The sequence below is a fragment of the Mchenga conophoros genome, linkage group LG14 (genome assembly GCF_057382185.1).
Source record: "Mchenga conophoros isolate Kocher_MC1m ecotype Shallow Benthic linkage group LG14, M_conophoros_male_GT1.1, whole genome shotgun sequence".
Taxonomy (NCBI): domain Eukaryota; kingdom Metazoa; phylum Chordata; class Actinopteri; order Cichliformes; family Cichlidae; genus Mchenga; species Mchenga conophoros.
Window position 1 is genome coordinate 4,624,475 of NC_140539.1, and position 14,651 is coordinate 4,639,125.

At 39.2% G+C, this 14,651-nt stretch overlaps 1 protein-coding gene across 9 annotated transcripts in view; it reads right to left on the reverse strand.

The window, feature by feature from the left end:
• Window positions 1-469: 469 nt before the first annotated feature.
• Window positions 470-14,651, reverse strand: part of myo18ab (myosin XVIIIA b) — a 126,225-nt gene continuing 112,043 nt past the window's right edge. For 7 of the 9 annotated variants that reach the window (XM_085244820.1, XM_085244818.1, XM_085244825.1 and 4 more), the window contains 3 exons: window positions 9,693-9,815; window positions 6,085-7,530; window positions 4,225-4,269 (listed from right to left, as the gene is read on the reverse strand). In XM_085244820.1, the coding sequence (XP_085100946.1) occupies window positions 6,093-7,530; window positions 9,693-9,815 (1,561 nt within the window). In that variant the 3' untranslated portion in view covers window positions 4,225-4,269; window positions 6,085-6,092. Of the gene's footprint in view, window positions 4,270-6,084; window positions 7,531-9,692; window positions 9,816-14,651 lie in introns of all 9 variants that reach the window. The other 2 variants (XM_085244822.1, XM_085244821.1) reach the window with 1 other exon arrangement.

Consider the following 14,651-nt stretch of genomic DNA (forward strand, 5'->3'; position numbering starts at 1 on the left):
GATGTTAAAGTCCAGCAGCAACATCACTTTAAAACTAACAGAAACCTGTTTTAAGACTTGTATAGACGTATACTCTAAATTTGATTGAGGCACCAGAACACAAAAAATGGCATGCAAAGAATTGTAACAGACTGCAGGATGTTTATTGGTCCTGCATCAGTCTCTGGCTCAATGATGTTACAGAGTAGAGGTTCCTCAACTTCTGCAAATTGACTTTGTTTCACTGCATCCTCAATTTACTTTTGCATTAAAACTACAGCAACATTCAAATGAGAAAATATTAAACCCTTCTATAATGCTGCTGAACATGACAAATTGTGTTCAGCTGGGTTGAGATCTCATTGTTAGGAAAACCACAGCATATGTGTACAACATTTTCATGCATGTCAGTATTTTTAAGTGACCCCTGGTGGAGATCCATTGATTTTATCTGGTTTTCCTATTGTATTTTATTTTATTGCCCTTATAGTTTAGTTTTGTGTTTCACTTTGTGTTGTGCTTGTCTGTCAAGTAAAAGCTGCAGAAGAGAAATGTTTCACATGGTAAAGGATAAACTAGGAAGTGCTTTACCTCTACAAAGACAAGTAGACCCAAATATTGCCAGCGGTATGCCTCCCACAACATAACAGAGTCAACAGATGCCTTTAGTAGTTAAAGTTTCAAATGTTTTCTTTTATTTGTCACCCATCTGAATGGCCAGTCAGAGACTGATCCACAGAAGCAAGACATAATACGTGTGTGAATGAGAGAGATAGTATAAAATAGAGGAGTTAAAATACCTGGGGTCAGTCATCCAAAGCAACAGAGTGCACAAGAGAGGTCAAGAAGAGAGTGCAGGCACGGTGAAGTGAGTGCGACGAGTTTCTGTGTTGATTTGTGACAGAAGGATAGCAGTGAGAGTGACAAGGAAGGTTTACATGATGGTAGTGAGACTTGCTATGATGTATAGACATATGGAGACAGTGGAACTACCAAAATACAGGTCAAACTAGAAGTTGAGATGTTAAGATGTTCATTGGGACTGGCCAGAAGGATGCTAGGGATACAGTTAGATGGTAGCAGATGCTCCACTGTGGCGAACCCTAAAGGGAGTAGCCAAAAGAAGCAGCAGAAGAAACGGGCTGATGTTCCCTTAAATTACACACAGTGAAATAAATATTAAAAGCAGCCACCCATAGCATCCATACTGCTATCTCACAACACACGAAGATACAAAAGTAGGTGCATCAGACACTCCCACAGCAGCAAAACACTTCAAGTCAACCATTCTAGAAGCCATTCCAAACAATCCCCATCATTTATTTACAATATATTAAAAAGTAATGCAAAATTTGTAACAAGTGGTCAATTTGTATAGTAATGAAAATAGGAACTATTCTCAAAGCTAGCATGAATCATAAACATATTTATATATAAATACTGTGTTTGTGTGTGTGCAGTCAGTGCTGGGTCAACCTTTTTACTTTCTTTTATTGTGTGTGTGTGTGTGTGTGTGTGTGTGTGTGTGTGTGTGTGTGTGTGTGTGTGTGTGTGTGTGTGTGTGTCTTCAAACAAAACATGTTATCAGGTCAATCAGGTCAGAAAACACATTTCCACACTCGTGCAGACTGCATAGAGAAGAAAAAAAAACATTTCTTAAAAAGCAAGAGTCACACCTAAATCCTCCCACGAAGAACACCCACTGATTCTTTCAGCCCCTGTAATGTGAAGCTTTTCTGAAGTTTAAACTGCTTCCAAACATGTCTAATGCCACTCAGCAAATACCAGACAAGACCAAAGGGTGTGATGTAGCACTTCAGTCAAAAAAATAAAATGCAGGTTGTTCTTTTTTTTTCTTTTGCTGTTCAGGAAACACCAAACTGAAAACAGAACAGGCTTGAATGACACTGAACATGATTTCACAGTATTGCTCATACAGGCTATAATGTATCCAGTTAAAGACATTACAGTTAAATGAACCTTGGTGATGTTTTACACTCTCATTATTAAAACTCACTGAAAGACATCCAAATTAAGATTCATTTACTTCTGTGGACTGAAACATCTGGTCCATGTGTGAAATCACCAAGTGTGTTTATGTTTACGCGGGTAGTTCGCTATTTGTCTGAATGAGACAACATTCCTAATTTGACAGAGGTAAAATCCATTTAGATACTTTAACTTAGCACTAGCTTTACTGAAATGGATCTCTCATTCCAATGAAGAGATGTCTACTAAGCCAATAGTCCATTTTAGAAGTATTAGTACTGTGCATTCAGAATGCATATCCCAGAGTTTTACTGCAGTTTGTGAAACAAAGCTTCTTGCATGTTTATGATCAGCTTCATGTTACACAGGAGAACCCCACCTACATCAGAAAAAAATTAAGATATCAACTAGCGTTTGGATAGAAGCAAATGTCACACAGCTGACCTTTCAGAATAAAATTAGCTCTAAAAGGAAAACTATATATTTTAAAGCTTCTTTTTTAGATTTCTGCTTTCAGTAGGAAGTTTAAGAGCTTTGATGGCATCAAACAGACTGTCTATAATGATTGTTATAATGTGTCACCGCTTCCTCTCACTGTACAAAAATGAAGTAGCAGCTGTGACTGTGGGTAACATAAAGGTCCTCCCTGCTGACCAGACAAAATGTGGCCCCGCCCCTCTCTGAGCCTGGTTCTGCCAGAGGTTTCTTCCTGTTAAAAGGGAGTTTTTCCTTCCCACTGTCGCCAAAGTGTTCGCTCATAGGGGTCATCTGATTGTTGGGGTTTCTCTGTATTATTAGAAGATCTTCACCTTACAATATGAAGCGCTTTGAGGAGACTGCTGTTGTGAATTGGCGCTGTATAAATACAGTTTTATATCATTTAATTGAACAAGCCATTGAAATCTTAACTGCCTTAGACTGTTGTGGATTATAACTGCAGCTACATATTAAGTGGTTTCACTCTTAGCTTAGTGTCAAGGACCTGTTGGGAGGAGCCTCAATACCACCCTCAGGTCACTACTGCACGTGCGAACTTTTGCACTTCATATTTTGTTCCAAAACCATTGTCAGTTTTGATCTTTCCATGTAATTTGGTGATAAGAAAAAGCATAACACTAGACTTTTTCTTTTTTTATATGCTGGCTGAGGATCAGTTTTTATAAGAACCCAACAAATGACTGTTGTCCAAAGTCTATTCCGTTTAAAAAAAGGAAAACACATCAACCTCAAAACTAACGGAAACAAGAGCGCATGTAAGCATGACACACAGGAGAAAGCCATAGAGTCTTCCTCACTAACAAAGCCTGGGAAATGCTTTGTCAAATCAAATCAAAATGGCTCAAACCATTTCACAGAAGTAAGATGAAAGTAAATGAATGTGCTCGACAGTAATCCTCTGAAAAACACATCTGTCGTTTCATAGTGATATAGCTCTCCTGGAAGGAAGAACTAATTTGCCAGTAAAAGGCAGAGAAAAGAGAATTCAGGCAAACAAAAAGCGAGCAGATGATAATGAAAGCGTCTTAAGTGTACCATGCAGCAGTTCATGAAGCACCCCAGCTGCAGAGAAGCCAGCTGTAGAGGAGCCCACTTAAATCAAATGGCACTTCTCCCAAACGGGAAGGAAGGAAGGAAGGAAGGAAAAAGACTGGTAATAAGAAAAGCAGTGTGCTCACATACTTGGAACAAAGGCTTTTTTGGCAATACACTGTAGTATGGCAATATATATTACTGTGGTATATTACATGTAAATCCAGAAGAGAGACAAAGAGAAAAAGGATCCATTATTATTGCAAGCTCAAGTTCTTTGGCTCAGTTGCAGCCATGATGAGTTTTATACCAGATGGCTGTTCAAGCAAAGCAACTGCTGCTTGCATGCAATGAGCACAGTCGAGCCGTAAATAATGGAGCTGCTGTTTGTGCAGTGAGGTCAGACTGATAAGTGCACGGTCAAAAACAGACCATAGTATCTGTTCAATTATGTCCTGTGAGGGTCTGCCACAGGAAGCATTGATTCTAAGTGTTTGTGTTCTCCTGCAGGGGTAGGAGTGTTTGTGTGTGGTTGTGTCCATATGACCACAAATGTGCTGATCTCTGCATGCAAGACAAAATGTCACAGCTGTCACAGTCTCATAAGGCTATGATGCAGTCTCGTAAGGCTTGTCCTCGCCATCTCGACCTTTCACACTGGTGTTGTATCTGTATCGAGGATAGTGTAGGGACGCCCCGCCTTCTTCTTTTTCTTCTTCTTCTTCCTCTTCATCAGATCTATCGAAAAGGTAGCGTCTTTGGCTAGGCGGGCTGGAGCAAGGAAGAACAAACAGATTTTTAAAATTATTATTTAGAAAGCGAATAGAGAACAGTATGGAGGCTGAAATCTGAGAAATGTCCTCGAATGTTTCTCAGTTATTATTTCATTTGCTCATTTGGGGCAAAAAAAGCTTGTGAATCTGATGACATTTTCTGTATTTTTGTAGAAATATGAAAACAGGCATCACGTTTTTACACAAGTGATAAAATTAGATAAATCAAATAAAACAAGTGGAACCAAATGAACTGACTTGGTTGAAACAATTTTACCCCCTTTCCTCCACACACAACAAAACACGGCTGACTTATCCACCTGACTGTGGATTGGTGTAGTTTAAACTCCTAGCAGTTTCAGTGCCTTTTGCAGCCTGCTAACCATAAACATGCCTTCTTCTAAAGTCACCAAAAGTTCACACTTTTTCCTTTCAGAATTTTGTAATACCAGATACATTTTCTCAATAAATAGATAAAAAGGTTTGGCATGATTTCATTGTTTTAAATTAGTTCTTTATCTGCTTTTAGTACTTGAGTCAAAATCCAATAACATTTGTACAGAAAATATCAGAATTTACAAACTTTTTCTGGCAGCTGTACAAACAACATGTACACAAAACACTCTGTGATATGCTGTGAAAAGTTCTGGTCGGATCAAAAAAGGCTAATATACTGTAAAAGACACTTTGCCACAGTTCACAGTTCAGGTCTTATATATTTCACTGATTTTTGGATGTATTATGTCCATATGGTGACTAGATTTTCTTCATTAGCCTTCATTATTCTGACTACATGCATGTGTGTATATGTTATATTCTTCTAATCAGAGAGCTGCAGTATTTTATTCATGTCAGCCATTGCTCTAGCATCTAGTGGGCACAAAAACTTGCAATCTCAAGCAATGTGGGAACATGCTACCATCCAAAACACATCATATTAATGTTGTTATTAAAGACAAGGATTTCAAAGTGACAGGTGAGATTACAATCTCAAAATGTTACAATAATATTTGTCAATGGCCTGTGAGAGATATTTTGGTCTCGGAGCATATGCTGTCTGATACTGTTTCAGGCGCCTTGAGGCAACGGCCCATTATGAATAACACTGAACTGAATATGAAAATTTAGAGGGAGAAAAATGTGGAAAAGCAGGAGACAATGATTTATTCTAGGGTCATGATATTGTTTACCCAGCATAGTGGCTTCACACTGTCACACAGCTATACTGAATATAGGCCATTTTCTACCCATTTTGAGAATTGTTTACACCTCAATTAGCCGAAAAAGCAAGAAAAACAAGAAACCTACTAAAAATAAACATAGAAATTTTTCATATTGATATTTAAATATTGTAAACTGCTGGAGTTAATTACAGTGAAATGTGCATCACACATAAATTTGCTAATTGACTTGTAATGTAATTTTTATTCCTTTGTAAATCAAAGGAATATCTCAGGAGTATTGAGTAGCTGAGCTAGATATCCACAAATAATACCTTCTTATCGACTGTGTCTCCTTTTATGATAACATTTCACCAAACCAGGAGGCGGTTCTGGTCTAAAGGACTCCTGGATAAAAGCAATCAATGTGAAGAGACCACCACACAGACTACTGTCACTAAAGTGTACAGCACAAACTGTTAGCATCACTAATGTCACACGTGAAAAAGGCAATCCCCTTATTAGAATTTAAAACTATTCAAGTCAGACTGTATGAGAAATAGTTAATGTGCTGGTTAATAGAAGTGAAAGGCCTTTGTTTGGTTAGGTGACATCATGCTTCAAACAACTCTTTCCAAGGTAAGTCTACGTACTGCTTGCATCAGTCACTCTCCGGCCGGTATAAATACTTCATCATCAGGCTGTCGACCTTCTTCTTTCTCTTCTTCTCATCCTTTTTATTAAGGGGCTGAGTCTTGCTCTGAGACCCAGCTTCTTCATCCACTTCTGGACTTGAAGCCTTTCGAGCTGGTGCCCTTTTCACACTGCTGGAACTTCGGTAGGAAATAGTGGAGGCATCAGAGCTGGATTCTGATTCTGAAGATGAGGAAGATGAGGAAGAAGACAAAGACTCATCCTTCCTTTTGGATTTTTTCTGAGATTTTTTGGATCTCCTCTTGGAGCTGCTTCTGTGACGATGGCCATCTTCGGAGCTGTCAGAGTCAGAGCTGTGGCTTCTCTTCTTTTTCTTGCTCTTTCCTTTACTACTGTGGCCATGGCGGCTACTGCGGCTACTGGCTGGTCTCATGCAGTCCGCGGCAGATGCAGAGCGTCTGAGGCTGTTGACAGGGTGAGTATCTTTTCTGTCAGCTTCATTATTGTTGAACTTTTCTTCTTCACAGTCAGAGTCTTCCAAAGTCCTGCGCTTGAATTTGATAGGTTTAAAACTCAGGACTTCATTGATGGCTTTCTCCAGGTCAGGGTCAAGGTAGTTGCGATGGCTGACTGTTTTGACATCCAAGTTATCAACTGCGTCATTTTCAAAATTTGATCTGACTTGTGGTGGTGGCATGGAGATGCTGCGTCCAGTTGAAGAGTGTGGACTGTATGCTGACCTCTCAGTGAAGGCCACACTTCTACTATCATCAATATCAACATCAAACTCACTAAGACGGCAGCTGTAAGCCACTGAGTCTGGCCGACTAACACTTCCGGGACTACAACCTCCAAAACGTCTGCTATAGCAAGGGCTACTGGGACCACTGCTATACTGTGAACGGCTCCCTCTACCCTTGTCTAATCTTGAGGTGCTTTGATGGCGTCCAAGTGGGCTTGACAGACCTAAGCTGACGTTAGACTTGGCATCATTCTCTGGGTTTAACCCAAGAAATGTGGAGGCCCGACTTGGTGCAGTAAATGAAATGGTTGATTCTTCGTTAAAGTTGCTCCAGCGGCTGTCCAAGCCTTTTCTAGCCTGGCTGTTGGCTTCTGAATAGGCTTGGGAGATGACTGACTGTCTGTCATTCATGCCATCCAATACCTGAGACTTTCTCCTTGAGCTGACTAAGTATGCATCATTCTGAAAATCAGAAGCTTTGGGTTTCGGTTTACGAAAGGATAGCGTATCCTCTGACTCAGCATTCTGACTGAAGAGGGCATCTCCTTTGCTACTGAGGTTGGATCGTTTTCTGTAGCTTAGGGAGCTCATCACTGAAACTGGCCTGCTTGTTTCTACCTCTCTACCTTCTTTATTCACCTCTTTCCATTCCTTACCCTCTTTCAATTCCTTTCCTTCCTTTGCTTCTACATTTACAGCACTTCTACAAAGAAAAACAGGAAGAGACAAAAGAAATAAAGACAGTGGGAGAGAAAATGACAAAGACGAGATATTAGGCAAAAGCAAAGGTGAGTGAAAGAAGAGAATGAAATGAATGAATGAAATGTGACAAAAATCATAAAAACTGAAATGAGAGAAGAAATGCAAGTGCTGAAATTTAGCAAAATGAGATGAAAGCAAGGAAAGCGATGTAACACAATACCACTCAGGTTTGGTTCAGGGCTAATTTGTCTACCCATCTATACAGTCCTATAAAAATGTGTGACTTTTAATAATTTTTTTCACGAGCACATAAAAGTGCACTTGTATGCATTTCACTCACATAATGTGGCTGAAACTCACAGAAAAATGAACTTCACCACAGCGTAAATTCTCCCTTAAAACATAGTCCTTTCTCCCCCTTTTCCTTTCTTTTGAGCTGTTTTATAATGAGTTAAAAAACCCAACAGGAACTCTAAAGTATCTGTACCTGTGTACTGGCAGTTAGTCACTGAACTTGAAAGTGTGTGTCCATAGGGTGAAGCTGCTGAGAGAAATTTAAAAACACCAAGTATTTAAAGTTGGGAATGACTCAGCTCAGCTCAGCTGAGGGAGGAAAGTCAAATGTGGTAAGGAGATAAATCTGGCCCAGTCAAAACCGTCAGCTCGCAGACATTAATCTCAGCAAGCGGCTCAGGTAGACTGTGCCAGCTGGCCTATGGGCATATCGATAAATCCACCACCAAGGTCCCCTCCTTTTACTAATGGGAAAAAAAGCCCTGCTTCACCAAGTGGATGACAATGAAGACAGAACAGTTTGCAAAATACATTTAATAGCAGTCCCTTCTTTTCAGTTAAATTCTGTGTTGATGGCTTTATTTCCTCAGGCCACAACATGTTAACCTTTTTAAGCAGATATGCTTAAATATGCTAAGTTCAGGAAAAACAAATGTCTTGGCAGACTGTTTCCCAACTGCTGCTGAAGAGACGGTGAGAGTTGCTACTGTAACCCACCTAAAATTTGCCTCATGAAAATGAACTGCTGTTCCCAAAGAATGCCAGTAGGTGGCACTGTGAGATTGTTTAGTGCTTGTGAACTTGAGTTGATATAGAGAATAGTGCTAAGGCTACGTATGCTGGTCCGAGCTACTCACCAAGTTTTTCTTTAATCCTTGTTCAAGAAAAAGGTTATGTGTGAAGACACAAATTGGATTTTACGCTTCCGCTTGCTGGGAAACACGGACACTTTTTGTTGATGCCGATGTACCTCTGTTTTTGTTCATTTCCGGTGACTGCGCTAGCATAGCAAGCTAATCGTTAGCTAATCATTAGCTTAGTATAATGTAAATTTCATGTGTTCCTTTTAAGTGCTGTATTATGTTTTTATTTCTTCACTTGTGAATGTTTTAAACCAATCGGAAATATTTCTTTGGAAGCTAGTAGGTAAGTTTTATTTATTGTAATGAGATGATAAATATGAGCAGTCTTTGGCTAAATAGTACTGCGACCACGTTTTGCACTTTCCTCGTGCATCAGTAATGTGCTTTCTCTCAATTCGTTGGATTGATGTGACTGCTGTTCACAAAATATGAGATTTGAGTTAAATTTGTATGATGTGGAAATTGTTTTAAGGTTCTTTGATTTATTTTTATTATTGATTGCATTAAGTCGTTATATACAAAGAGTGAGAGGCATTTGGTCACTAGTGTTGATTAAGTTGTTACATGATATTCATGTAAAATATGTTCCTGCCCTGTGCAGGTTGGTTTTTTTGTTGGAGTCTAAAGTTGCGAGCCAGGATTCCGGATCCCCAGCTGCGACGCAGGAAAGGTTTCCAGCCTACTTAGAAGTGACAACTGCGTTACTTCTTGACAAATAAGCTTATGAGATCTCAGAACAATACACTACCCGGGTAGTACTACTAACATTAACACTATACACACACTCACACACCTGAACTGAAAAGAACTCTGAACTCTAAAACTGAATACACAGACTGACAAATATGGACTATTGGAACTGTTGAATGACTGTTTTTGGTTTAGTTTTTGAATAAATGTTGACTGTTCTTTTAGCTGTGTGTCATTCGTTCCTTAGTCGATTCCTAGAGAACATAAGCCCAAGATCCTAACAAAGTATGGTGTGTTACACTACCTTTGTACTGACCTGAAGCTTTTGAGACTGCCGTCATCAGAGAGATTTTTGGTGGAACCTTTGTTCTTGGACAGCCATGACTTCACCCCTTCCACATGATCCTCCACCTCAGAATCTGTGTTTGAATCCCCTTGACTGGTGCAGGCCAGATACAGGAAAACAGGTCAGCGAAAGCAAAGGAGAGAAGAGAGCAAAGAATAGGATAAAGAGAAAAGTCAAATATTGCCATTCAGTGGGAGAATAGGGTGATGGAATATGAATGTGAAATGGCAGTTAGCACAGGTAGTAATGTTCGTGTGTGGTGTTAGTGTGGCAGCGAAGGGTGGCTGTAGCATTTATTCTAGGGGGAAAAAAACACATGCATGTCAAGTCAAGGTTGCAGAGATGTCAACACCTTAAGACTTCACTTATGGTTATCAAACCATGAAATCAGTGCCAGAAATTTCACACGTTTTTCAGTGTTTATTGAACCTTCTGGCAGTTGTACAAAAAGGAATAGAAATTGTGTATATGAATTTTAATTTCTACTGTATTTGTTACATTTGGTATTTTTGGGGAGGCGGGGGGGGGGATCACACTGATGATGCACAAATCACAAAAACTGTGTCTGAAATAGGATCCACCAGGCGTTAAGGGGTTAAATGAGCGCTACCAATGCTGGCAAACATTAAACTTCTCTACTTCAGTGACAAAGAAACAACATGAAAGAGCTATAATGCAAGGCACAACAGCTTTGATATATACAGTTCAACAGGGAGGGAGGGATAGCTCAGTAGATAGCGTGGTCGCCCCATGATCGGAAGGGGCTCGAGTCCACTGAATGGCTTACCCTGAGGTACCCTTGAGCAAGGTACCATCCCTACACACTGCTCCCTGGGGGCCTGATTAGTGGCTGCCCATTGCTTCACTGAGTGAATGGGTCAAATGCAGAGAGTAATTTCCCCATGGGGATAAATAAAGTATACATTATTATTATTATTATTATTATTATCATCATCATTCAAAGGAACTGGAGATCCGGTTATTTTAGCAATTTAGCATTTTGTGGGTTTTTTTGTTCTTTTTAAATTGTATAAGAAGTAAACATCTCCATCACACAGTTGTTTTGTGGGTTTTCAAGTTTTGCGCATACTAGAGAGATATGGACAAAATTATTATTATTTTACTGTGTCTCCCAACACAGTTTAAAGAGCATGGAGGAAATTGCAGAAGACAGGCAGGTCTTTAACCCATCAGCAGGACCGGTATAAATGGTAAATGGACCGGTTATATAAACATATTTCTACTCTGGGCACTCAAAGCGTTTTATACAGTATGCCTCACTCACATCCATCTATTCACACCTATGTACACAAGCACTATGCTTTCTATCTAACATTCACACGTTCATATTTCAGTGGATGCATCTGAGAGCAATTTGGAGTTAGTATCCTGCCTAAAAGTGTTTGGCATGGATGTGCGCTGCCAGAGACCTACAAAATGATGTCTAGTATAAATGTCTCTGACCAAACTAGACTTGGTGAGGGTGGCCCTGCAACACTGATAAAGTGCCATCAAAGGTTGTGTGGTGCTATGAAATAAAGTTGCTACAGCCTAATTGTCCTATAGAGACATCAGAGTGTGGCTCAACATCTCTGCATCTGTTTCAGAAAACTTACCATCATGTGGAGCACAGAAAGGCCTAGAACCACTGAAAATTAAAATCATTTGCAATCAGAAACTAAAACTGAAGATTTCAAAAGGGATTTTTAACAGTATGCTTTGCCCTATGAGATCCAGCTCTTATGGAATACAATACCTTAAATAGTAATACTGGAGCTGCATTGCATTGAGTCCCAGCCCCAGCAAAGATGATGCAGAAGGGATTGGTGGAAGGACAGAGCGACAGACTATTAAGCTATAAAAAGCTTTGCAGCACACGTCTCGGCTATTAAATAATCTGTGGGATTTGCTTCTACCCACTGTATGTCCTCATCTTTTCCTCTGTGGACTTGCCACAAAAGACCATTTGTTTTCTTTGTTTTTATCTTTCATCTCTCCACATCTCGTGCTGTGGAGACATAAATTGTCCTTGACATTCTTTCGCCACTGGTTGTACATCTCTGTTATATTCATCATTAGCGTGTATAGATTCTCTGTGTGTCCCTGAGTCTTACAGAATCTATTATTTTTGCCTGCCTTATGTGAAAAGGCTGGGCAAGTGAAATCTATGTTGGATAGAGTCATAGGGCGAGAGGCGGAGCTACACCCTGGATTTATCTTTATATACGTGTGTGTGTGTGTGTGTGTGTGTAGGCACATGGCATGAACGAGCAGGGTCCAGAAAGGAGGGGCAGAACCAAAAACGAGATACTGGTAGACAGAGCACTCGCTCAAGACTATAACACCAGACTAATCAACCAGGGCGATGTCTGGATTGACTACAACAATGACTCAATGCCTAATACATGGATTCTGGAATGTGTACAACTATACAAGATCAACAGGATCCCGAGTGCCTTAATCAGGAATTCAGAACAAGCTTACAGGCCCGCTTCAAGCCAATTGCAGTGCGGGATTGACCAAGGAAATTCTCTGTCCCTGGTGCTGTTCTGCATTGGCCTGAACCCACTCAGCTAGATTAACAAGACTAGCTAAACGTTAGTCATCTGCTCTACATGGAGGAAAAAAAGGCTATCCAAATCTACCTGGGCCTGTGTACAAAATCCCTTGATTGACTACATATACAGAGTTTAACTACTGATTTTACTAATACACCACCTTCATTTTTCATTAATTTTTAATCCCACTCTAGATATATTCGCAGTTAACCACATCACACAGCGTTTCAAACATTTAAATTTAGCTCTGATTTAAAAAAAAAAAAGTTTTAATAATTTAAAATGCTTTTCAAACCAATGTATTGCCTTGTGTTTCTGACCTGATGCAAAGCTGTCGCGGCCCTCGCAGGACAGCTGTTGCAAACATGAATTGAAAGAATTTGATGCAACTAATAGTAAACACTTTAGTAGTAAGAAAATTCTAAGCCAGAGATGTAGTGTTGAGGAAGGGTAAAGTAAGGGGTTGTCAGAGCGGTGTGTTTGTCTGGTTAAAGACTACATTTTCTCCTTTAGTTCTTCCTCACTTCATTTTTATTTTGTTTTATTCTCATGTATTTATTTATTGAGGGGGTGGGAGAAGTACTTCTGTAAAAACCACTGCACACCACTGGGGCAGTGTGTGTAGTTTGGGAGCAGTAGTGTGCAATTCTAAATTAAATCAAATATATAATATAAATATATAATAATAACAATATATATATATATATATATATATATATATATATATATATATATATATATATATATATATATATATATATATATATCATAAATCAAATCAAATATATATCTTAGTGACTGTTGGTACCTAATTTAACAACTCATGGTGTAGGACAAGATGTGCAGGTCTTTGCAAATGACTATTTAAACGAAGTATGTGAACCATATGAAGAATAAACTGTATCTGATATTATATAAAATGATAAGTCAGGCATGAAAGCCAGAAGTCTACACTTCCCTGCTTTGATTAGTAATCTGACAAGGTAGTGGAATAGCTGAGAACCAGAGGTTAACTGTTCGAGTGTTGAGCAAGACAGCTTTTTGTAAGACATTTGAGGGTTCTGCATTATTAAGCAAGTGCAATTTAAAGATTGATGAGAAACACACGATCCCTTTCTCCTGTCAGGAGGGCAGTCACTGCTGAGTCACAGTCACATCCAGCCCTAGAGCAGGGCAATAAAATATTAAGAGGGCCCAGGGAGCGAGAGGCTAGGCATCACCAAGTGATATTTAAACGCAACACAGAGGAACTGACACTTTCCAGGTAAACCAGAACATAAACACAGTGTGAGAGACCACAAGAACTGTGAGAACGATCTCCTCAAGAGGGATGACCAAAGAGATCCCGACACTTGTGGTTAACCAAAAAGTAAGTTTATAAACTGACTGAAACAGAACTAAAATAAGCTTTTTGTAAAGTCTGTCGGGTTTTCACATATTTCAGTGTTGAACAGCTTCCAGGCTTAAAGAGGGTATATACAGTAGAATAAATGATGTATTGTGTTGATGCTATCACCTAGAAGCAGAAATGTGAGTCATAAAAATCAGCATCTCTTTAAGTCAGCAGGTACCTGGGATCATGGGTAATCAGATACCACTTCACAAAGTCAAGAAAGCCATCATTATTGACTGTGCTTTTAGGATTCTGTGCTATCTAATCCTACCAAAAGACTGTTCCAGTGTCTGGGACACTGGATGTACATTAACATACAAGCTGGTCAAGTATATAACTTTGTTGTTATAAGTTGTGGCCAACCTGGCTAAAAATCCATCTTCTAGCATAAAATTCCAATCAATAATCTGCACACTATGTTTTTCTCTTCAACTCAGCTCACAAATCTCTGCCTCCTGTTTTTATTCTAAGAATGCTCACTTTAAGTGGTGATGTGGAGCACAACGAGGCTGGCAGACTAAGCCACTGCAGACTTAACGATAATCAAATGTGCAAAAAATAGAAAACTTTCATGCTGAGGGTTCATAATGTATTGTAAGTGTTATTCATGCATCTTCATGGCATGCAATAAAATGTGAAATAAACATGGTTAATAAGGGAATCTCTGAGCACTGTTGATGATGCATTTATCTCTCCTTACATGACGCTTTCATTCCTGTTTGTAAAAACTGCAGAAAATCAGTGCATTTGGAATGGAGCAATTACTCTAAACTACCAACACCTAAAATTTGTCTATTCATACATTCATTCAAAATCCATGTTCTATATTATTTCAATCTGTAATATCACCTCTTCTAGTCTTTTCAAAACTGAAAAACTAACTAGATGTAAACCAAATCCATCTAAATGTTCAAAGACTAGAATGCATCATTTCCAGTGGTGAAAATAAAATAAATAAATATGTGTATGTGTGTGTGC